Below are 23,600 nucleotides of genomic sequence, written 5' to 3'. Positions count from 1 at the left end.
CTAAACCAGCGATGTATTATAGAATTTTAATAATTCATGACTAATCGATCATTAGATTCAATTTGAGGATAATGTTACTAATTTTATTTTATGACAATGGATTAATAGTAACAAATATTTTTAATAATTTAAGTATTCAAATAAGTTTTATATCCAAATAGTTTTATAAGTTTTATATCAAATGGACGAAGTCCATTTTTACATCTCGAGTTGTTATTTCTCCGAATTCTCAGCCATCGAGATATTTACGTTCACGAAAAATATCTTGCCAGAAAGACTTGTTAGAAAAGAGCGTGACATTTAGCACGCTATATACATACATATATATATATATATATGTTTATATTATATACGCATTTATTGAAAAATATGTTTTTAGTTTCACCATATGGTTTTAGTCTCACAAACGACTGTACTAGTCGATTTGCGAAAGGCAAAACACGATATTTGATATGGAAATGAAGCTGAGAGGGCTATATTTAATGCCGTGACGGCAATTGATAAGTATTGAATATTCTTCGTAGAACAGAATACAGGAGGTAAGATCGAAAATATAATGTTTTTGATGCAAAGACAATGCATAGATAAACTTTAGTAACATTGGTTTGAAGCGCAAACAAAGGATTTAGCTTCACTCAGCTATGAGTGAAAAAATAAAGGCTGCTATTAAAAAGTTTTAGATGTTTTAATATTTTAGATGTTCAATATTTTATATAGTATATGCCTTGCTTTCAGTAATAATATTATTGCAATCATGTTTATACGTATTATGGTATATGTACGCCCTAAATTCCGTTATTTCACGAACATATATTATTCAGATTAATCACAACCCTCGCCGGAATGTTAATGAGCTTATTATACTTATAGGCACGCTTCACGCGACTTTCGTGTATGTTGTAGGCAAATGAGAGTTCATCATGACGAATGATTCGCAAAGATTGTCAAAGTCAGATATGCAAAAGTGAAATATTTTGCGATATATCGTTCATGCCCCAAACGTCAGCGGCTGTTCGTCGTGATTAATTCTATATGCAGGCATATTTAAAAAATCAAAATTTCCTCTGATAAACGGAACTCGTCGATAAAATATATTTATAGAGGCAAAATGGTGGAAATTTTCTTTTATTTTTCGCAAGCGAATTAAAATAAAACAAATTCATGCAGGGGAATAATTTTAAGCTTTTCGTTTCCGATTCTGTCAAGCGAGACGAAAAAGTTTTATCAATAGATGGTGATGTCATAATGATCGCAATTACATGAGCGGTCATCAATGATTATTTTCAAATTGAAATGAGTATTATGTGAAAGTCAAAGTGCGATGTTAGAAGAGCATCGCGTTAGGAGAAATTGCGAGCATTGAAAAGGAAAAAGAATAAAATAGCTAAGAAAACGTAATTTTTTTGCGACGCCTAGTTTACCAATAAGGGACTATCTATTAACAGGATTAAATCAAAAAGTCCTATCGGTTTTTACATAAACTCATTAAAACTTTTCCATAGGATTGAAAGGAGCTTAGTGTTTTTGAGTCTTTAAATATTTGAACTTCTTGTTCCACGCGTTCAAATATCTAAATTGTAATATCTAAAAGAGACTATGAACAAACCGAGAGAACTTCCACAAGGACTCAATGCTTTCAAACTTAACTCTTCACTCTGCTCATATCTCTCCAGGAATATAAATATTTACCATAAATGATTATATGTTCGCGATTATATCTAGTATTTCATTTAAAATACACAAAACATATGTATGTAATACATATAAATAATATTCAAAGTATTGTAGTTACATATTTTTATTATATATACATACATATACAGAGTTTCTGGTAAAATAATTAGTAACCGTTCGTGTAAGCAGGTATACAACCTAAATTTAAACTAAATAGAAAATTCTTAAATTGTTTTGTGAATTTCACAAAGATTAAAGAAAAATAAACTAATAAAGATCGCGTGTATCCACGCGATTCAACGACGAGTGTAAGCGCACGTGCTGTGTAAAGTTGGTGTGTTGTATATGTGCTTATTAAAATTTCGAAACAAAATCACTTGTGTATATTTGTAGTTTAATTATTTACGAATTAATTATTAATCGTTGAAAATTAACTATCAAATATACATATATTACACATTACAATCATTAAATAAATATTAATAATTGTAATTAAATACGTAATCGTGTAAGGACATTTCTACGAGCATGATTAATACATATATCCTATTTTCTTCCTTGATAATTATATTTTTAATTCATCACTAAACAAATGCTAATAGTTATGATTATATAAATATATATGTACAATGTATAGAAAAAAGTCAATTTTTTTTTCGCGCGTACATCTTCTTTCCGCGTTATTAATTACAGTTTTGATCACACCATTCGGGAATGAATTCAAATACCATCAAACGATAATCATGATTGTAACTGAATTTTCAGTAAGGTGAGAGGAAGGCCAACTTCACACAGCCGTGCGCTTACATTCATCGCGTGGATACTCGCTCACTTGCAGATCTTTATTCATTCATTATTGTAAAAATCGTGAAACAGGTACAGGACTTTTCTATTCAATTTAATTCGCTGTATCTGTGCTTACAAGAGATATTACATCTATTACGAAAGACCCTGTATGTACAAAAATATGAATTTTGATAAGTTTGATTTCAATTTCGAGGTAAACATTATGGTTGTTTAACGAAATTGACATTCAGCTACAAGCCTTTTTATTAGCTAGCAAATTAATGGCAGATACAATAGCATTCGGGCAGGGAGAGAGGACGGTTGGGGGGAGGGACTTTCTCCGGAGAGTGAGCGAAAACAAAACCGAAATAAAACCTGAGCATTTGCGTAGCTCCGAGCCATTCGTCTTACCTTCGCTGTTCTCATCCTCTGTTGACTTGGCCGATTGTAGCTTCGCGCTTGGTTGCTTCGCTGCAATCAAAATTCGCAGCTGGCACCGCGTTCTCTCTTTTGCTTTCCTCATCTTACTCCTCCCTTCCCTTTTTATGTTCCCTTCTTATTTTTTTTACTTGATCGATTGACTCTCCGTCATGATCGATCGCATAATCCTAAACTCAAGGCCGGTCGAAAAATTCCAAAACTAGTGCGTGCTTATCCATGTGTGTGTGTGTGTGTGTGTGTGTGTGCAGCTACTGAAATTCGTCGAGATTTTTCCCCCGAATGTCAAATTCTATTTTCAACGCGAGATATTGACAACGGATTGAAGTAAAAACGACGATTTATACTTTTATTTATGCTCGATGAACGAAAAGAGGGCTAAACCATTGTTTTTGTTGAAATTTCTTCAATAGTCGGCATTTGCAGGATACCTATTCTAAATCTCCAGTGGTATCGTGAATATGTAATGTCGTGATGGCGCATCACAATGTAAAACATTTTATCTAGCAATATTTTCTGTCTGACTTACAGAGAGAATTTTACAATTCACTATAAAATCATGCACGTACTATTATTTTATAATCACATGACGTAATTAGGTTTGTAAAATTCTAAATTCTCTTTCATTTTTGTTGCAAAACCCCAAGCATCACGACGCCACTGGCGACACTACAGATGAGTTAAGTCTGTAGTCAATCCGCATAAAAGGAAGAAGAAAGATCGCTTGCGAATAAAGATCACACGGGGCGAAACGGAGTTCAATCGTCCACGATGCATGTCGAGGTTATTTCATTTTTCAGGAGAGACCGGGGAATGAGCGCCGTCGACGAGATGGGAAAGTCAATGGCGCGGAATTTATTGCGGCCAAATTGCCTTACGCGAAAACGAGGTCGCGGAGGATCCGCGCGAGATCGTGAACGATTAAATTCGAGCGACGACTAGCTGAGAAATCGACGATCGGTGGAAATAGATTCTGACACGGTAGTAATATTCGCAGTTATTGGTCCTGTGTCAGAAATCCCGTTATCTGCCCTTTTTTAATCTAAGTACCTTATAGGTATTTTAAAATTTATAAACTATATATATCCTCTTTACAAGTTAATAACAATATAATAATATAATAACACACCTACACGTTAATTAAAAATTACTACAGTATTGACAATAATAGTATAAGGTGAAAGAAAAAGCAACAAGTAAATTTGTCTTTCCGTCTCAATGTAAATTTAACTAAACATAGAGACAATCTCGATCTTAAATTAGTTGCTATCTGTTTAGTACGAAGTAAATTTTGATCCCTGCATCCACCATTGTTCTTACTGTGGTTGAGAGGCGCTTTATGTTCTCTCTCAAATAGATTCTTGAGATTCCTTGAATCCTATGAATTCCAAGCAAGAATTAGAGAAATTTGTATTCAAGCTTTTCTTGCTGTGAATTGTCATTACAAAGATCTAAATTTAAGCTTTAAATGTTTACGCTAAAATTAAATGCTATAACTAAATATTGTAACTGCATCATTGAAGTAATTAATTCTATATTTCAGTATCAATTAAACGTAAGCTATACACGATGTATCTTAAATAGCGCCCATTAAACGTTATTCCTTGTAAAAAAAAAAAACTGAACCATTTTTTCCTACAATGCTCAATGGCGCGACCACTACTGCAATAATTACTGCTTCATTGAGCATTGTAGAAAAAAAATAGTTCATGACTTTTCGACTTAATTTTATGCAAGAAATAACGCTATATATAATTGGTGGACGCTATTTAAGATACACTCTGTATATCTCATGTCTGTCATTACGGAAATGTAAAAAAATATTTAAGAATTTATTTAATAACAAAAAATTTTTATGCGACGTAGTTATCTGCAAACACAGCTTTGAACAAGGCCAAGAACCGCATTTTCGCGCTCAATCGCGCGTTACCGAGATACTCGATCGAGTGGAAACGATTTGGGGGGGATCCACCGATCCGATCGACAGCTGGCGTCTGTGCCCGAAAGATGAGCCGGGAACGAATTCACGTTACCGGCAGGTAAAAAATGCATATCTACTCTGACTTATAAGCGTTCACACAGAGACATCAGTAATAAAACAAAGTGAGAATAAGACATCGAAAAACAGGTATATGACAATATGTATCGTAATGCGCTGCTCTAAAAATATATCATAACATACACAATATCGAAAAATGTAGATAGAATTATCCCGCGACTTGCGATTTTAATTTCAATGACGAATCCTTTGGCGAATTTGAAGTCCATTTTTTCGTAGCAATAATTTTTAAGAGATATTATCTATTTAATTACTTTTATATAACTACTATTATATTACTTTCCGATCTTCAACATCACATGTTTTTATAAGCTAAATTTCAAATTGGAATTTTATTAACGTAAAGCCAAATTAACTGAAAAATATGATTTTGTGATCTCTTGAAGCTTGTTAATTTGCATTTGAAATTTGTTAACGAGCCCTTCATTTTCAGTTGCTTATAACTAAAAAAATGTTAAGACACTCCAGTGCCTTAATATTGTCCTTAAAAAAAAAATCAACTTCAAATTCATCAAAGTCTGCCATAAAAATCACGAATTATAGGGCACTCTATATATGCATATGTATGTTACATAAAAAATAATGCATTGTATATATCGTAGTAAAATCGCGATGAAGATGTGTATGAAGTGAATGTGATGAAGAGCGAGTGCGTTCACAATAGTAATACGAATAAACGAAATCATTAGAGACACAGCTCTTAGGAGACTAATATATACGGAGAAAAAAAACTAATGAGTTTTCTCCGCAAGTAGGACGCTCTCGAGATGCATTGACATGAATATTTTTTTCTTTTCTCGACTAAATAATACTAAAGTACTCTCATTAAAATTAAAAATAACTCATGTATGTCTGTGTAGAATATAGTCGATAAATGCGAGATATAAATCGGCCGATTCCCGCTCGAGTGACGTGAGAATTCTCTAACGTATCAAGCCTAAACAGTATATGAGTATAAATCCTTCGATTCTTGTAGATTCCTTTCGTAATTTTTATACCGCATAATATATTTATCGATGCATTTATCAGTGCATCTTTCCGTTTGGAAGAATATGCTTTAAACACAACAATCATATTCGTAATAAATTTTAAAACAAATTCACTGCTTATATCGCGTGTGAAGTATCACGTCACATCACAGCACGCGTATTAGTAAAAGTTTTTATGCTTTCTGCCGGCGAGTAAGCTAACTTCGGAGCTATTCCGTTTAGGATTAATGTTTCGCTAAGTACAACGAGAATAACATTCTATTTGATTACTGCACTTACTCGACGGTGGCTGCGGCGCGCGTCGCACGACTGTGTGCTCCTGATGCGGTCCTGTGTACTCGTGCCATGTGTACGTGCTCCTGTATTCCGAATGAAGCTGCTGTAACATTAACGGACAATTTGCTGTTAAAAATCATGATAAAAATACTCTGCGTATGATTGTATGTCAATATAGGCGTAATGAATAATATTAAAATCTATTGTACATTAATTTCATGATATTACGCAATTTATTGTTACACCTCTGGATTCTGATATTACGTTTTTAATATTAATCTATATGCTTAACATTTAATAAAGCTAGCAGTGCATTCGCAGGAATTTCACGGAAATGGACACAATCGGAGCTTACACCGTAAGAAGCTTTAGAATTTCAATCAAGAAGCATAATATTGTTCTGGAATAATTTATTTTACTAAATCTCATAAATTTAATTTATTAAATATAACTATATTTAATAAATGACAATTTATTTAATAACTTTATTTGACAAGTATTGTAATAAATTAAAAAATTGTTTGTTTTCATAATTTATTAAATTAGTTATTTATTAAAGTTGATTATTAAATTAATTTAATAAATTATAAATAATTCACATGTATTACTTTTCAGTTTCATAATGTAATTATTGTATATAAATTTTATTCTGTATTTTCACTTATTATTTTTTCATAAGAAATCACCTTTTTCAATTATATCACTGGAGATAACTATATATTTTTAGCATGGCCGTCATTCACTGCATCAATTAAAATATACTGCAAGGTTTCGGTAGATAAACGGATCGATGGTTAGGGCTTCCATAATCTATTCAAGAAAATACGGAGTTCGTAATATCTTTCACGTCGAATGCAATTATTTTTAGTCAAGGCATTACAGTAAATCGTGACGAGATTTAATCAAATCCCCGTAAAAAGCATTAATTATAAACGTCGGAATACGATTAAAGCTTCCTTAAAGCTGTTTATTTCTTAGACTACTAACGCTTAATACTTTAGACTTGTTACTGTCTTCATAGAAACTTGCACTACCTTTTTGTGTTGAAATTGAATTTATTTTCTTATATATTTACTTCATTTATTTCTAATATTAATATTTGTTTGTACACTCGAGTGCCAGAGAATTTTATTTTTAGGCAAGTAAAAGGCCAACATTCTCATGAATGTTTGACAATGTAAAACAAATATAGACTTTCAGACAATAAAGTAGGTATACGTTCTATCGTGAATCGTGCACAAACGGCTATTGATTCTTCGACGTTTATTTATTAATGGCGATGTGGGACAATGTTAACCTTTATCGTAGGTCGCCGCGCCCAGACACGACACACAGCACTTCACATTTCTTGACTCTTTTCTTTTTTTAAAATCATAAAAATTAGAAAAGTACGGAAGAAATCCGGTGCTCCATTATTGGTCCGATCATACAATTTTGTAGCATTGCTAAGCCAAAATGTAAGTACGTAGTATAATAATAAATTGTTAAAAAATTACTTTTTCAAAAGAGGAAAAAAGGCGACATGCATTAGTAGGAGAAATAATATAACTACATACAAAGGTCAAAAAAGTATCTTCTACAAAAATAGATTTAAAAGCATATAATAATTTTAAGCAAAAAAATTATAATATTGTTTAAATCTATTTATCTAAAAAAAGTAATAATATTACGAAGTTGAATCTAAATTAAAAGAAAATTTCGCTATATATAATCCACTATATTCACTACATTATTCATATTGTAACTCTTTCATGTTTTGAGATTAAAAATATTATATCCAATAAAGAGTAATATAAATAGTTCTCTAACATGATTGTGAAAGCAAGTATCTCTAGAAAAAATATGTGAAATATTCTGGGATATTTTTCCTAAAGATATAAGAAACAGACGTATTTCAATGGAGCAAAAAACTCAACCAAAGAAAATTAAATAAACAAAATACATTATTAAAATAAAATAATACTTGGACACTGCTAGAACAATAGTTGATATTATATTAATCGAATTAGTGATATTATATTAATCGTATAAGTGAAAAGTTATTAAGCAGTCCGCAGCGTGAAAGACAAACTCGAAAATTACGATACGCGCCGATTAAATGGAAAACCGCTGATCGGAAGGGAGAGATGGTGACGATTCATGAAACAAATTCTGCCACGAACTCAAGACAATTGGACAATAAGCGCGCAAAGTTCTTGCGACATCGCACGGCTTCTCGCGACACGTCGATTCCGTTCATTGAAATCATTAACACAGGCTCGCACTTGATCGTGCGGTATAATGACGAGAAGTTAAATGGAAACGCAAATAGATACACCGAAAACCATCTAGGAAACTCTTACATTGTCACTTTAATTATGTGTTAAAATAGATATAAGATTATAAATAATAGAATTATGGTTAGAATACAAACAAAAGAAGATTAAGATTAGAGAATCACGGCGCAAATTTTTTAGATTGCAAAGAAATTACAAATTAAAAATTAAACAGAACTTTGTATCATTCGAGATATTCGTTTTATTACAGATATTTGTTTTATTGTTCCTTGATATCATTTCCTTGATGTCTCTATTTGATATCAAATTTTCCTTAATGAAAAGAGATCGAAGTGTCTACAAATAGACACTCCTTGAAAACAAGCAGCTTTTAATGATAAAATTTCAGGAGAGATGATGATTAACAAAATATATCTTTTGTTTAATTTCGAGGGAAACTTAGCTTTTGTGCAAACTAACGGAATTACTTAAAATTTCAGTTTAAACTCACAATTACGAAACTGTATAACAATAAAAGTTGGAAAAAAAGATACGATAAGTAAGTTCTCTCGGAATTTTCGCTAAAAAGTTGTTTTCGGATTGATCGAAACACGAGAATTTCCGGTGATTCCGGAGATACTCTGTACATACAGGACAGCTTGAAAATTCTGTACTTCTAATTCGGGTCGGGCAGATGAGGACAGAAGACGCAGACAGGCGAGAGGAAAACAGCTGTCATCGAAAATGATCTCCGTTAAAACTTCCCGACAGTTCTCTCGCATCGCGCGAGTCGCGATGTGTTTATATGTATGTACGTGTTCTTCTACAACATTTACTGCCGTTTAGCTACCTGCAATGAAGTAGCCAGACGATTTACACGATCTATCTCTTTCCATGTGATATACTACAATAAAATATACATTAAGAGCAGTTTCCCAATTCGGAAATAATGACTAAAACGTCGAATGAACTGTTTAATATTTTAGCCGGCACGCGAGGAGCGTCTGGAATTTCATTAACCTTACTCGTAACAGTTACATATTATCGCAGCGGTAAATTTTATCTTAATCCAAGATCGTGAATAAACGAGCGAGCAAGCTGATAAGTAATTTAGGTTGTTAATAAATAAATTAGTAAACAAAACCAATTTCATCGCTACAAATAAAGTGGGTCATTAATGGATAATGGGTCAACGCCCATTATCCATTCATGCGTTTAGGAATTTTGCCCCTGGGTCTATTTACGCATATATTTTTCTTTTTTTTCCTTTTGCCTATCGGTTTTTTTTTCGTTCTACCAGGCCGATCTGCCGCATATTCTACCAAGTAATTTTCGCATCGATCGTACTTCGATGGAGCAGAGAAATCCGGTTTCGCGGGCGAATGCGCACCGACGAGACGTCAACATGTGATCATCGACAGTGACCCAATCCCGTCCTTCTGTTCCCTTCTCCTGCCATATGTCCCATCATTTTATCCCATTAACTTTCGGCAACAATTACCACTGAGAGAAGACAAGCTGAAATTGTTGTACGTAACGGCGATATGCACGATTCCCATGACATAATTTAAGGTACGAATTTCGAGAGAGTATAATATGTTACACATTATTGTAGTATAATATGTAGTACGTTAGTCTAAGATAGCTGTTATGTCAACGAGTCTACATTAAGAGAACTGTATTAATAATTACTATATTAGTATTATTATTACGATTCAAAATTATGCATTACATCTCAGTGTAATAATTTTTAATTAAAAACGCACAATATGTGTACACGCGCGTTATGTTTCATTATAAATCTAATCTTTTTTTGTATCTTCTAAAGTTTTTCTTTTAAATTCGAATCGAGATACAATTGATACAACTTATATCTGAAGCTTCAATATGTCTTCGCATATAATTATTGTTTTTCAAACAGTCCCGATGAGCTAAAATTATATCATCACCTCGGAGAATTCTGTTTTATTTCCGGAAATTCGAGTATTTTATTTCGGATATTACATTAATGCAGATATTCGCTGTTTCAAATAATCAAATGTCGGCTTTTAATTTAATTGCTTTTTCAGATATTAAACATGAATACTATTGATTAAAGCTATTATCATTCTTAATCACGTCTGCGTTTAAAATACAAACTTAACAACTAAAGTTTAATAGTATTTATTTTTGTGAATCTACATTTCTTCATTTATTAATTACATTTATCAATTTTCTTTTCGTTGATTTCCTTTTATGCATTTAATATTTGCTTTTTATTTATATTTTTATATTATACCTATATATATTTATCCCACATTTATATATTTTTACATTGTATTTATCCAACTGTATCTGCTACGTCAGATGACGATACGCAAAACGCATTTCCTGCGGAAACGGGCTGTCGCATAATGGTTTCCAGCAAACGTTACACACGAGAAAGTTTCACGACTAATTAGCGGCGTATCACTTTTAACACCTGACAACAACCTTCGACCGCTATCGGCATTCACGTTCTCTATCGCTTTCCAGGTGCGCCGCACATTTGTAAGTTTGTCCGCGAAGTTTAACAACGCGTTCGAAACTTTGCACTCCGCGTAAATTAATTTGCGCGCGAATATTTCAAAATGGAAGCATCGCGCAAAACAAACAAAATGATTCTCAGTAGCGCATCAGATGGAATTCCTACGACAAACAATTCCTGACTGTTCACCACGCAATCGCTGTCATTCGCCTTTCAATAGGCAGTATCCAATTACGTTTCCAATGATGAGAGACGACAACGTGTCGCTGCTAAAAAATTGTACGTCAATAGACATATCACCAGGCAAGCACGATCGCGAACCGCGCCGGGAAAATTGGAAGCAGATAATTATTTCACGAAGCAATTTGAAGCAATCCTCGCTGCACTCTCTAAATTTTCTGGAGTGACTTTCATTTTTTTGGAGTGATTTTTCACTCTTTTGGAGTGAATTTCACTCCAAATGAATGAAAATACTGCCGCTCGAATGGCCGAGTGGCAATATTTTCACTCCAGAAAATTTAGAGAGCACGATAATGATAACGCGGTAACGGTGCTTTTATTTCAAAATTGGAGTAAAGCACAATTGTGTATCGATAAATAAGTAACGCGTCGGTGTGTCGGTTTAAGAGGGAGGAGGGGCTAAAGGAGTTGTAGCTCCATCTTTTTAGAGGGTCCCTTAGCTTAAAATTGTTAATTTCAGTAATAAAACATAAATCCATAATGACTGATATAGACTACTGTCATCATTGGTATTATCAGCTATAGAAAGCAAACTGCTGAGAAATTTTGATTTTAATGATTTAATCGATAAATTTGCGTTCGATATATCAAGAAAAAGAGTTTCAAATATCACTGTAATTTTAGTAAAACGCGAATTTTTTTGCTTGTGTTTATTTTTCAGTATTCAGAACTGTCTTGTATCTTTTAAGCAGAAACAACAAAGGTTATACGAACAATCACGTTTCTTAAATAGCAAATGCAAAATACGTACGTATTTTGCATTTAAATCATTATTTAATAATAATGCTAATAAAGGCTAAGGAGGCACCGTATATTAATCCCTGAAAATCAAAAATAGTTTAAGCCGGTAACGCGATATAAAATTTCGTTCGATGCTGAAGGACGCAAGAAATATTTTCCCGGTCACAATTAAATCCGTAAAACTTGCAAACATCGGCGACATCCGGTTGTCGATCGGAGCGGTATGATACCCTGAGCGCTACTTTGCATATTCCTCACATCTTGAGTGTCGTGCATCTCGAGAGTCGTACGCGATCCGTTCTAGAATTTTATTGACAGTTTTCCCGTGTGTCGGTTAGAATATAGCGCGCGGCAAGCAGTAGGTAATAAAAGTCAATGTACTATACAACGCGCGACTTGGCCCAAGTGCCACGAAAGAAACGACGGGGTGGTGATGGTAGTGGTGGTGCAGTGGTGCCGGTCTCTTCCACCCGGCCTGTTCCGCCCGCAAAAATCGACTTTCCGCGTCCGCATTTTTCGCCGCAGCAACGGCAATTAGGTTTCTCATGCATTCGCGATACGTCGCTTCGCCGAACCGAAAGCGTGATAGAGAGGTCCATAAATAATGTATCGAATGGTGGACACGCGTAAACGCCGCTGAACCAAATCGCGGCGTACAACGAGCTGCAAGGCCATTGAAAGTTTTCCGAGGCAGTTTCCGATTCCGGCGGCGCATTTTAATCTCAAAGCCTTACGACAGTCGTTGTGAATTTTTAACTTTTTTTTTTAATCGTTAGACATCGCCGAACAAGAATGCGGCTCTTCCACGGATTTAATTAAGTATACTTAATTCTAGCAAATATGTATAAAATCATAAATAAAATCAACAAATTATTCGCTCATCTCTCTTAAAATATTCTACAGTTGCGTAACGCGTGCTAAAAAAAATTGAAGGACTTGCTGCAACGGTGGGTTAACTCGCCGTTAACCCACATTTTGTAACAACGGAGAATATACACTCTAAAGTTGAAATGATGAACTTTAGAGTTCATTTCCTTCATTTCTATAAAATATGGATTAACTCACGGGCGCAGCAAGTTCTTCAATTATTTCATTCGGGGTCATAAACCGATTAAGAAATTATAATAAAAGTTCTGGTGTATTGTAATCAACGAATAATCGAATAAACGACAGATCGGTAGTTCGGAAAGCTCTCTCCCATTTTATCGCTTAGCGAAGACGTTTACGCTAAAACAGAACCACCGCAATAATACTGGTTGGCCAAAATCATTAAAGCTCATTTCTATATGTGCTACATGTATACAAAAACACTATGCTTCTGATATTTTGCTCGAGAAAGTGACATGTCGAGACGCAAAATCAATATCGGCAGCTCCAAGCCTCATCCTTTCCCGTCGCATTGCCGCAACACGTGACGCAATCTAATTTCTCGCACTCGCGACGAACGTACTGAAATATTCCCCGATTCTTATTAGATATTATTATATTTCTGGATATTTTACCGCCGAGCATAAATAACGAGAAAATTAAAGCAAATTTCATTTCAAGATCGCTGATCACAGCGATTCGTATTTCTCGCATGGTTGACTCCCGTTGGAACTTATTCCGCGTACTCGGTTAGATATAAATTCGTAAAAATAAGCATAATGCAATAATCGAGATAAAAATATGCTGAAATAAGAAGAAAATTAACAAGAGAAATCTCATTTTATAAGCCAGTAAAAATTCTCTGAAGATCCTGAATACGTAAGATGCACTTCCTTTCATTTTCTAGACAATTTTTAGAATTAATCTGAAGTTCGTTATCTTCTTGTCACTCTCATTTAAATTTTGTTATCTATCTGTTAATTGCATTCATTTCCGTTACGAATTCTGTATAATTTAAATTTCTCCATGAAACCATTTTGCCGTTTTATTTCAGAGAATTTCTGCAATTCTTTATTACAAAGTCTTGTAATTTTAAATATTCCATTAAAAAATCTAAAAAAAACTCTATATGTGATAAGTTCTCTAATTTTTTCTATTTTTTCATATTATCTTCCCCTGTGCATATCCTCATTACAAATTTATATTTTGCATTTATATTGAACTCTGATATTCTGAGATTGAAATTTTTCTTTAATTATGGATCGATGTGAATTCTAATTAAATCTATATGATGACTTTTGCAAGATTACCGAAAATGATATCAAAAATGTAATTTGCGTAATATTTATGTTAATTAATATAATAGAATAATAAATTCGCATGTGTGTATGTATATGAAAAATATACACTATCATCATTTATATACATTATACATATTTGCATGGATACATATTTTTACAGGAAAATATGTATACTGACACAAGCACACACATATATATATTCCATATCAAGATCGTAAAATTCATATTCAAGATCGTTACTTGTCGGATCTTGTTGCGAATAAGATGTTACTGATACATGCATCTGATAATCTCACATGCCATCCACGGAAAGTTTGTATATAAATCATTTTTCTATAATTTCTATAAAAAAATTTAAAGTATACATAATACATAATTTATTAAACAAGCGCAATTATTGAAGAAGAGAATAAGCTGTTCTACAGAATGTAATAATTAACTAAATTGCGCTAATGACAGATAATTTGAAGAAGAATAAAATTAAGTTAAAGTTACAATTTTTGAATATTTGAAGTTCAGTAGTTCGAGAATCGAGATACGGATGGATGACAATGCGATCGAGCGTGGATATTAACGGACGCGAGCGAATCCGGTGGCGCAATGCCGGCTTTTCTCTCCTACCACTTCCTTCGTGACGATTTGCACACGGGGGTCGATCCAGCCGAGTGACCATGCGGTCCCACTGGTTACGCTGCATCGCCGCTCCGTAAGTCGCCGGCGTTCGAGACTTCGAGCGCCGACAATCGAAAAATCGTTTATTTTAAAGATTAGTCTGCGCTCGACGTTAAGATGACTCGGCACGAAAAAACTTGCCAGAATTAATGGATTATTTTGAAAAATGACTCACGAATCGGGGCCGATCGATAAGCGACACCTCGTCTCGCTAGCGCGTCCGTATAGTGCATTTCGTCGTTACGAGTACGATTATATTAAATATAATCTGTCGAGCGACACTCGAGAGCGCACAAGAGAAAGAAAAGGGACAAAAATATTCGGAAAAAATTCGCACAGCTGCACGTCCGATAAAGCGGGATAATTTTCTCACAGCTTCGCAGCTTCACCTAATCATATATCTTGTACAAATAGGAAGTGAGATGGAAATGAGAATCCCGATATCGGAGAAATTTATGTTCCATTGTGGCGAGATACTCAGAGAGCGTGGAAAACTTTTCATTAATGTTATTATTACCGCTTAAAAGTTGGAAACTTTTTATTAGATTATCAGAGACCATCCTGTATTTAAAAGATAGTCATATGTATGAATATTAAAATAATCGAAATTTTCGAAGTAGTTAAAATACTTGTATGTTTATACGATCAAACGATATGTGAATTGTCAGACTCGGTTTGGATCTCGAAAGGACACCGCTTTCGCAACATTAACTGATATATATTTCCGATCAATTCCTCACGATGACAAAAATGGGTGCAACAGAATGTCATCCGAATGTCGTTTAGGACAGGCTGACAATACGCGATAGCGTATATAGCTATTGGATAGCATTCGGCTTTTATCCGGATTCTGTACTCGTCAAGGAAGATTTTATCTCGCTTTAACGGTTGAATAACATCGTAGTTTGCAAAGGCATTTTGGTACAACGGGATCAGATAATTTGTATCGTCTCAGGTAAGTTTTCTCGTATTTATTTGCTCGAATATCGTTCCTTAAAAATTGCTGTACGATATCCAGCGTACTTTCATTTTAACTGAATTATCCTGTTTTTCTTATATTTAAATTAAAAGTTGAAAAATTTATCTTTTTTTAAAAGAAATTACTATATAGAAATTACTATATAATAGAATTAAGTAAATTCTTAGAATGACGACAATCGCTCGAGGAAAAAGAAATTATTTGTGCAACAAAATATTCCGAATTTTCTATTCTATTATATTCTCTTTTTTTTCTCATTTAATTTTCAAAGAACTGCTGTACAATCTTCACGCATCTTCGAGATCGAATGGGAGGCTCTTAGTCTAATGAACTGTCCGATACGCATTAACGCATCTGGTAATCGTTTCTCCGAATAAGAACGGTCGATGCGTTTCGCGCACGACTCACGTCGAGGAAAAAAATTGCGAATACACCTGAAATCGTTGGGCAAGTTCCCAGCAAACACATGACGAAAATATATATCGATTCGGGCATGACGTAATATTACGGCAAGGCGACGGCCATTCCATAATGACGTAACTCTATGCCAACTATTAACATGGCAATGACATCCCAATGCGGGACAATGTTAATCAGAAATAATTGTTATTGCATTAAACAATTAGAAAACTCGGAAATCCCATCAAGTTTTTCAAGAACAGTAAAAAAGTTAATAAATATAATATTACTGTATTAATTGTAAGAGATGATAGTCTCCTTAACATATTAATATTTTTAAATTTATTGTACGTATATAGAAAGTTTTATAAATAGATACGTGTATATCATAAATATTTTAAAAATTGACTGATAAATCAATTGTTTTATTTTGATACGTGGAATACGAATCTGTATAATAAAACAAAAATAAAAAATTAGATTTTATTTAAAAAATAATTTCAGGGATAAAAATGCGCCATTTCCTGTTTAGGTCAGGAATCGCCACTAGGACTTCGTAACAAATTTTTCTAAAAACCACAAAACTTTTTTCGATAAAATCCTGATTTTCGAGAAAATAAAAGTTAAAATAGGATCCTGTATTCGTTCCGATTAAAGTATAAGTCTAATAATTCCACTATGATGAACGTGACGTAAATTTTCCGGCAACAATTATACTTTTATTGATGTCATTTCTCAAATAGTGCTGACAATGCTAATGCATTAAGTGCCTAGCGAACTTAATTGTCCGGCATAATTGCAAAAGTTTGTTGTGGGGATAGAATTGCGGCAATTTCATGAAAAATGGTAGTTTCACGAAATCTACGTAGTTTTGTACGAAAAAAAAAAAAACGAAAGAAGGCACTTCCGACTTTTGAAACAATCTGGAACGTTTGATGAAATTCACGACAAAAGCATTGTTTTCGTCGTGAAAGAGAAAATCTGTGCACACGATGTGAATCGCGTAATCTGACGAGAATCGATAAAGTGATTCGATTTTGATAAGATGAAGAAATGTGTTCGAAGGGAGCACGATATCCGATCGACCTTGGAACGAAATATGTTCCGCTTGAAGCGGAACACCGGTAACTGATGCATAGAATGGCGCATAAAAAGTTGATGAGGTCTGTCGAGCTAAACAAATCAACTATCGCATAATCACAATATAAACAATAATCAATTACACGTCGTATATTCACTAGCTATTGTATAATAAAAACAGATAATTTAAAAAATAAAATTAATTTGATTAGAAACTTGACTTTTTATGTAAACAATGTTACAAATTTAAAAAATATGAAAATCTCTTTCCAACTTAAAAAAAAACTGTGATTAATATTGTAATCATGTGAAGAATTATCTCCTATAGTTATGGAAAATATTTTGTTTAAAATTATACATTAAAGAAGTATGACAAATCTAATTTTTAAATAATATCAAAGAAAACTCAAGAAATAACAGATATTTAACATTTATTTATTCTACTTAATATTTAATTAATAATTGATATTAATAACATTTATCTATCATTGTTAATATCACATGAACACAATATTCGTAGTAATTCGATCAAGTCATGCTGTTAAGGTTTAAGTGATATATGTGATGTGATACGCATATTATAGTTGCTTTTTTCGATTTTACATAAAAAGCAAATTACATTTTATATATCGTAGTATATTATACGCATATCCTGTAAGTATAAATTATTAAGCAATTACATATATTTCACGTACTAGTAAAGTGCACTACTAAAATTTGTGTATCCATAGAGAAGTTGAAAACGTCCAACATTCGTGGAATTTTAAGTAACAAGTTATACCGCATTTATATCTGATAGACATTTGTATCCCTAACTTGTACAACAAATTTGACAAACTTGCTATTTGATTTATGTGAGGAAAAGCTTTTGTTTCGCAATTTAATGTATAATTTTCAAATCTGATTTTTTAATAAATTTAATTAATAGTGAAAAGACTGAACAAATTAAACGAGATAAAATCACAAAGCAATTGAGTTAGCGAAGCTGCCCTCTCCTATTATTTACAACTTTCTTAAAATTATCGAGAAATAAGACATAATAAGTTTGCTTGCCTACTTGCCTGGAACCTCTCCCATAATTCACCATTACAAAAGACTGACCCCAATTTTCTCCGCTACTCGTCGTTTTCGTTGGTCCGTAAATATTTCAAGACAATTATAATTTACAAATATTGCAGAGTAATTATATTCATGGTCTCATTGGCAAAACAAGCCAGGATATCCGTGTTTTTGACAAAATATGTCCAGCAAACGATGAAATTTTGGAAGATTGTTATTATATTTTTATTATTAAAGTAAAATATTCACCTTTCCCTCTACTGTAGTATAAAAAAAGATAACTTTATAATTAAGAAACTCATTAATTAATGTATATAAACATATAATTTCTGCGTAGTTCGAGTGATATAATTATTGCTTGCTTTACTGCACAAATTAAATTCAATGAAATTTTAAATTAAAATTAAAGTAGTTGAAAAATTCATGAAACTAAAAAGGAAGAACGTAAAGGAAAGTAGAATAAATGTAAGTGAAAATTGAGTAGATTAGCCACCTCCCCGAGTGTTTCGCGCTATATCGAGCAGTGCAAGTACACTTCCTCGAACCGCTTACGGATTTATGAGACCGGCAGACAAACAAGCGATACAAAACTATCGAACCGATCAATGTAGTCGCCATCCTGATTAATCGTACCATTCGACGGTTATAGAATCTCCGGTTTTCTACACAGACTAACCGGAAATTGATTGTCGTTCGTATCTTATTTGTACGACCAGTCCAAAATTCGTTTTTCCTTCATGAAAATGTTGAAAAGTAATTAAATTACCGATTAAAAGTCAAAAAGCTGTGTGTTAGCGGGCCTCAAGAGAGAAAATAACAAAATGGTATACTTTATTTATGTAATTTCAAATAGGATTTGCTTGAACGGAAATAAACGGAAATTTGATTTAACTTATAACAGTTAAAGATAGGTATATAATATTAAAGATGACGACCCTTCTCTATTAAAATAATCCATTTCGGGACGCTTTTACATACAAAACATCCCGAAATAAATCAAAAGTTCTAGCAAAAGTTAACAGAACGGAAAGTACATTGCAGGATATAATAAGACATCTTGAATTTCAATGTTATTTCATCCCTCGTTATTGCATTATAGATGCAAAGTATTTAACGGAGATGTTATTACTCCATTTTTCCCCTTAAGCGTCTATTTTAATTGGAGACACAATACTCATTTGCGGAAAAAATCGAAATACAGGCATGACAATTATACAGCCTCCTCGGTTTTTCTCACCTTGTCAATCGGCATTGAAGGGCACGCACGGCAGAGGTTCCAAAATGAACCAATCATGAGGCCGCGGTGTGTGAGGCAGTGGGACAGTAGTAATGACACACAACCGCTGCGTTAGCGGGCGACGACGCACGGGGGCCGGCCGTTTCTCCGCGACGACGGACACGGTGCCGTCAGCAGGCCAGAATCCGCCGAGGTGTTCTGCCGAGAGGGAGGACGTGGTTTCTCGGACGTCAATCACGGTCGATACACCACTACGAATCCTCGTCCTCGTCCACCTCTCTCACTATCACAACACCACCTCTTTCTTCTCTCAGCCTTCAAGGCAGTGTTTGTAAGTGGCGCACGGGCTCAGGCACGGGCTCCGAATTGCTCCCTCTGTGTATACGCGTATTTGTGTAGGTATATTGTGTACAATTGTGTCAAGTATATAAAGCGGTATTAAGATATATTAAGGTATATATATATACATATATTTTATATATATACGTATAATATATAAAATATCTACACCGCCTTATGAGTGTATACGTGTGTACAAGGTGAGCCAATGACGAAAATCTTCTCACCCTGTTTTTGTTGTAACCGATTGATTTGTGCGAAAAATAACGAAACATGTCAATTTTATTTTTAAGGGAAATCCAGAAATGTATAATTGTGATAAATTCAATATTCAACTGTGTTGTGTATTTCGAAATTTTAGGTATCAAAAGTTAAAAATTCGAAATAAATTCGACTGAGTGATCTGCAAAAAGTCATCTAATTTTTCTCCATTACATTTTTTCTTTTGGTACACTTAAAAAGTAAAATTTATGTCACAACACCGAATTACCGAATTCCACATAAAATACACGTCAAAAGATAGTAGAGTGCCATAGAATAACGCCGGTTTCAAAATCCGTAACAACTTTGTGAACACAGTTATTTACATATGTTTTATAAAGTGTTTTACTATTGTGTGGAAGTTGATATTTAATGTGTACTGAAATAAATTTTTCTGTGAACTTTTCTTAAAAATTGCGAGAAGTTTCAATTTTTTAAATATCTAAAACTTTCAAATGTGATTTCTCGAGAAATATCTATTTAAATGAAAAGAAGTAAGACACGCGGATATTACAAAGAATTTTAAAGATTTAAAATATTTTTATAAAAAAACAAAATTTCTATTGTCATTTAAAATTTCTAAAGGAATAAGTATTCTAAATGAAGAGATGAAGTAGCACAATTAAATTTACTACAATTATACATTTCATTTAAAAATAAAATTGATATATTATTGCATATTTTACACAAACCAATTGATTACAAAAAATGAGAGTTCTTTATTGATTTATATGCACACACACACACACACACACACACAACATACATGTAAAAAGTGTGTGAATGTGTGTATACAATATAATTATATATGTATATGTAATATTCATATATTATATGTATATAATTTTTGGCTGGTGTTTTTCACAGAACATCTGAATAACTTCCAGATTTAGACATGTACAAAAATGTTAAGAAAATACTTTTTTTCATGATATAAAATAATTTCTCTATTTTTCTTTCTATCTACAAAATGTAATAGAAAAAAAGCGTTTTTTCATGTTACGAAAAAATATATTTATCTTAAAAACATTCAAATATTGAACTTGAATCAAAAATTTCTTTTGCATTTATATTTTACATTTGAAATCACACAAACAATATCTTCAATGTTTTCTCATATCTTTCAATCTAGGAGATTCAGGTATTCTGTTGGATTTCTAGCTATAAAGCGCTATAAAGGGCGTGTGTAAAAGCACCGAGTGCATACATGTATGCGTGAGTATATATATATATATAAATGAGACCTAACGCCAAGCATTCGCGCGTACGGTCCATCCGACGGATTTTCTCCGACGAAAAAGAAAATCCCGAAATAGACCCTAATACTCCAGGTTAAGGTTAGCCTTACGTTGCATATTAAAAACGATCGTACACGTATCGGAAGCGATAACGGAAGAGCAAAACGATGGAAATAGCAAAGCGATAAAACGGTGATCTCCGTGTAAGATGCACGCGAGATGGGACCATAAACACATTTAAAATGTGATTGACAGAAGAGAAGTGACTCGGAGCAAATCGTCACGAAGTCTTCGAAGAATCCGAATATGCAAGAATGCGCAAAATAAAAGACAAATACTTTTACGTAGTATTTAATATGAAAATTAATATTTTAATACGTTAATCCAACTAATAATTATTAATAATTCTAATAATGTAATAATGATCTTCGAGATATCGAGACAATAGATATTCTAGACGAACGGGATCTTATTCGAAGATCACGACGTGATTTATTCTCTCGTTAAAACCGATGTAACGAGAAGTATGATGAATATTAAAGTAACATCGGCAAAGCGTCGCGTCAATCAGAAGACAATTATGCAGATTTCTAAGGGGAATAAGAGTGGCGAAAGAAGGAAACGAAGGAATGGATAAGTAAGTAATCTTCATACTTCGTTCGACACCATCGTCGATTGGCAGAACCGAGGAAAAAAATACGTGCAGAATATAAAGGTACCTAGATCAGAAATATCACGTAACAGAAGAGAGAGAGATAGAGAGAGAGAGAGAGAGAGAGAGAGAGAGAGAAAGAGATTTCTTTAAAGATACGAAGAATTCATTTAATTTACAATACCAAGTATCAAAGATAATAAAACGTGAAATTGTCAGAGCGACGACGCACAACCAGAGCCAAGGTCATCGACTATTACTGTGCGCATGTGAAGATTAAGAAGAAGAATGGAGACGGTCACTTTCAAACAGTACATGATCGATGAAAGTTTGCCCATCAAACATTCGTGGGAAACTCATGGAAAATTCAACAGATCATTTAGATGACATCTCGAACAGATTCTTACGTGGTGCGCGAGAACTGAAACGGAACATCATCGGGAGGTCTTCGCCAGGCAATTCGACCGGCAAAAAGAGTGGATGAGAGCGAAATAGATCAGGAAGTGGAGGAGCCGGCATCTTGCCGGTTTCACTATTTCATCATCTCCGTCCTGAGGAACTTCCTCACCAAGCATGAGGCTTCTTCCTTTTTGTCCTTCCCTCTCTCTCTCTCTCTCTCTCTCTCTCTCTCCTGCTCCCTCCTCTCTCACTCCTCATCCATCTCCTCCCCTTCTCTCTCCCCGTGCTCCTTTTCTTTATCACGGTCTCACGTTCTCCCGTCTCTTCTCTCCATTTACTCCAATGTCTCGATCGCCGGTCTAGCCGAAGCTTCCTTGACGCACACCTGTCAACTCACCGGCTCGCGTACGTCTACGTGTGCGCACCAATAGAGGACCGAGTATGTCTTTAGGAAGATACTTGTGGCATCTTCGATTAAAGAAGATGCCGGTATCAAGGAATATAACGGTCGCACCGACACGATATCGGCTATAGCACTAATACCGTTTAATTAAATTGTCTTCCTGCAGATCCATGCTATATAGATAAGCTATACTGCGAAACGGAGAGAGAGAGAGAAATAATCGCACACTGTACCTCGGTGAGTGGGTGATACGCGCCGGTAGCGGTCGCGTTTTAACGTGAACGTGTAACGTGAACGTACAAAGTGACAAGTAGGAAAGAAAGACGGCGACGAAGAGACGGGACAGAGATAAAAGGAAGGACGTGGATTAGAAGATGGGCCTAATATGTAACATTAATATGTGTGCGTGTGTGCTGCGTGCTTGTGCGTGCATACGTGGCGTGTGTGTGCGTGTGCGCGCGTGTTGGCACCTAGGTGACACCCCGACACACGTACGAACAGCGTTCACGAGAACGGAGGGCAGAACGAGAACGGAATCGTGAGAGGCACTGCTGGTCCCACCGTCGCCACACCGACGTTGCGTAGAGCGCCGCGTCGCCGGCAAGACGGCCCGCGGGACGGTAGGAGGGATTGCCGATGACAGGCGCAGGCGTCAAGCCGGAGCAGAGACCGGGTCGATAGTCCGCAACATCGTTCCTCCCTTGCCGGCCGGCTGGCACTACTCGCTCGCTCCTTCTCTCTCTCTCTCTC

At 34.4% G+C, this 23,600-nt stretch overlaps 1 protein-coding gene across 1 annotated transcript in view; it reads right to left on the bottom strand.

Moving 5' to 3' along the window:
• Window positions 1–23,600, bottom strand: part of LOC105457883 (flocculation protein FLO11) — a 62,323-nt gene that overhangs the window by 28,826 nt on the left and 9,897 nt on the right. The window contains exons 2-3 of the mRNA XM_011702806.1: window positions 6,226–6,325; window positions 2,872–2,931 (exon numbers count right to left, since the gene is read on the bottom strand). Of these exons, the coding sequence (XP_011701108.1) occupies window positions 2,872–2,931; window positions 6,226–6,325 (160 nt within the window). The remainder of the gene's footprint in view (window positions 1–2,871; window positions 2,932–6,225; window positions 6,326–23,600) is intronic.

This window comes from Wasmannia auropunctata, unplaced genomic scaffold (assembly GCF_000956235.1).
Source record: "Wasmannia auropunctata unplaced genomic scaffold, wasmannia.A_1.0 LD334880.1, whole genome shotgun sequence".
Classification (NCBI taxonomy): domain Eukaryota; kingdom Metazoa; phylum Arthropoda; class Insecta; order Hymenoptera; family Formicidae; genus Wasmannia; species Wasmannia auropunctata.
Note: the sequence above shows the minus strand (reverse complement) of the source record. Positions and strands in the feature narration are given on the sequence as shown.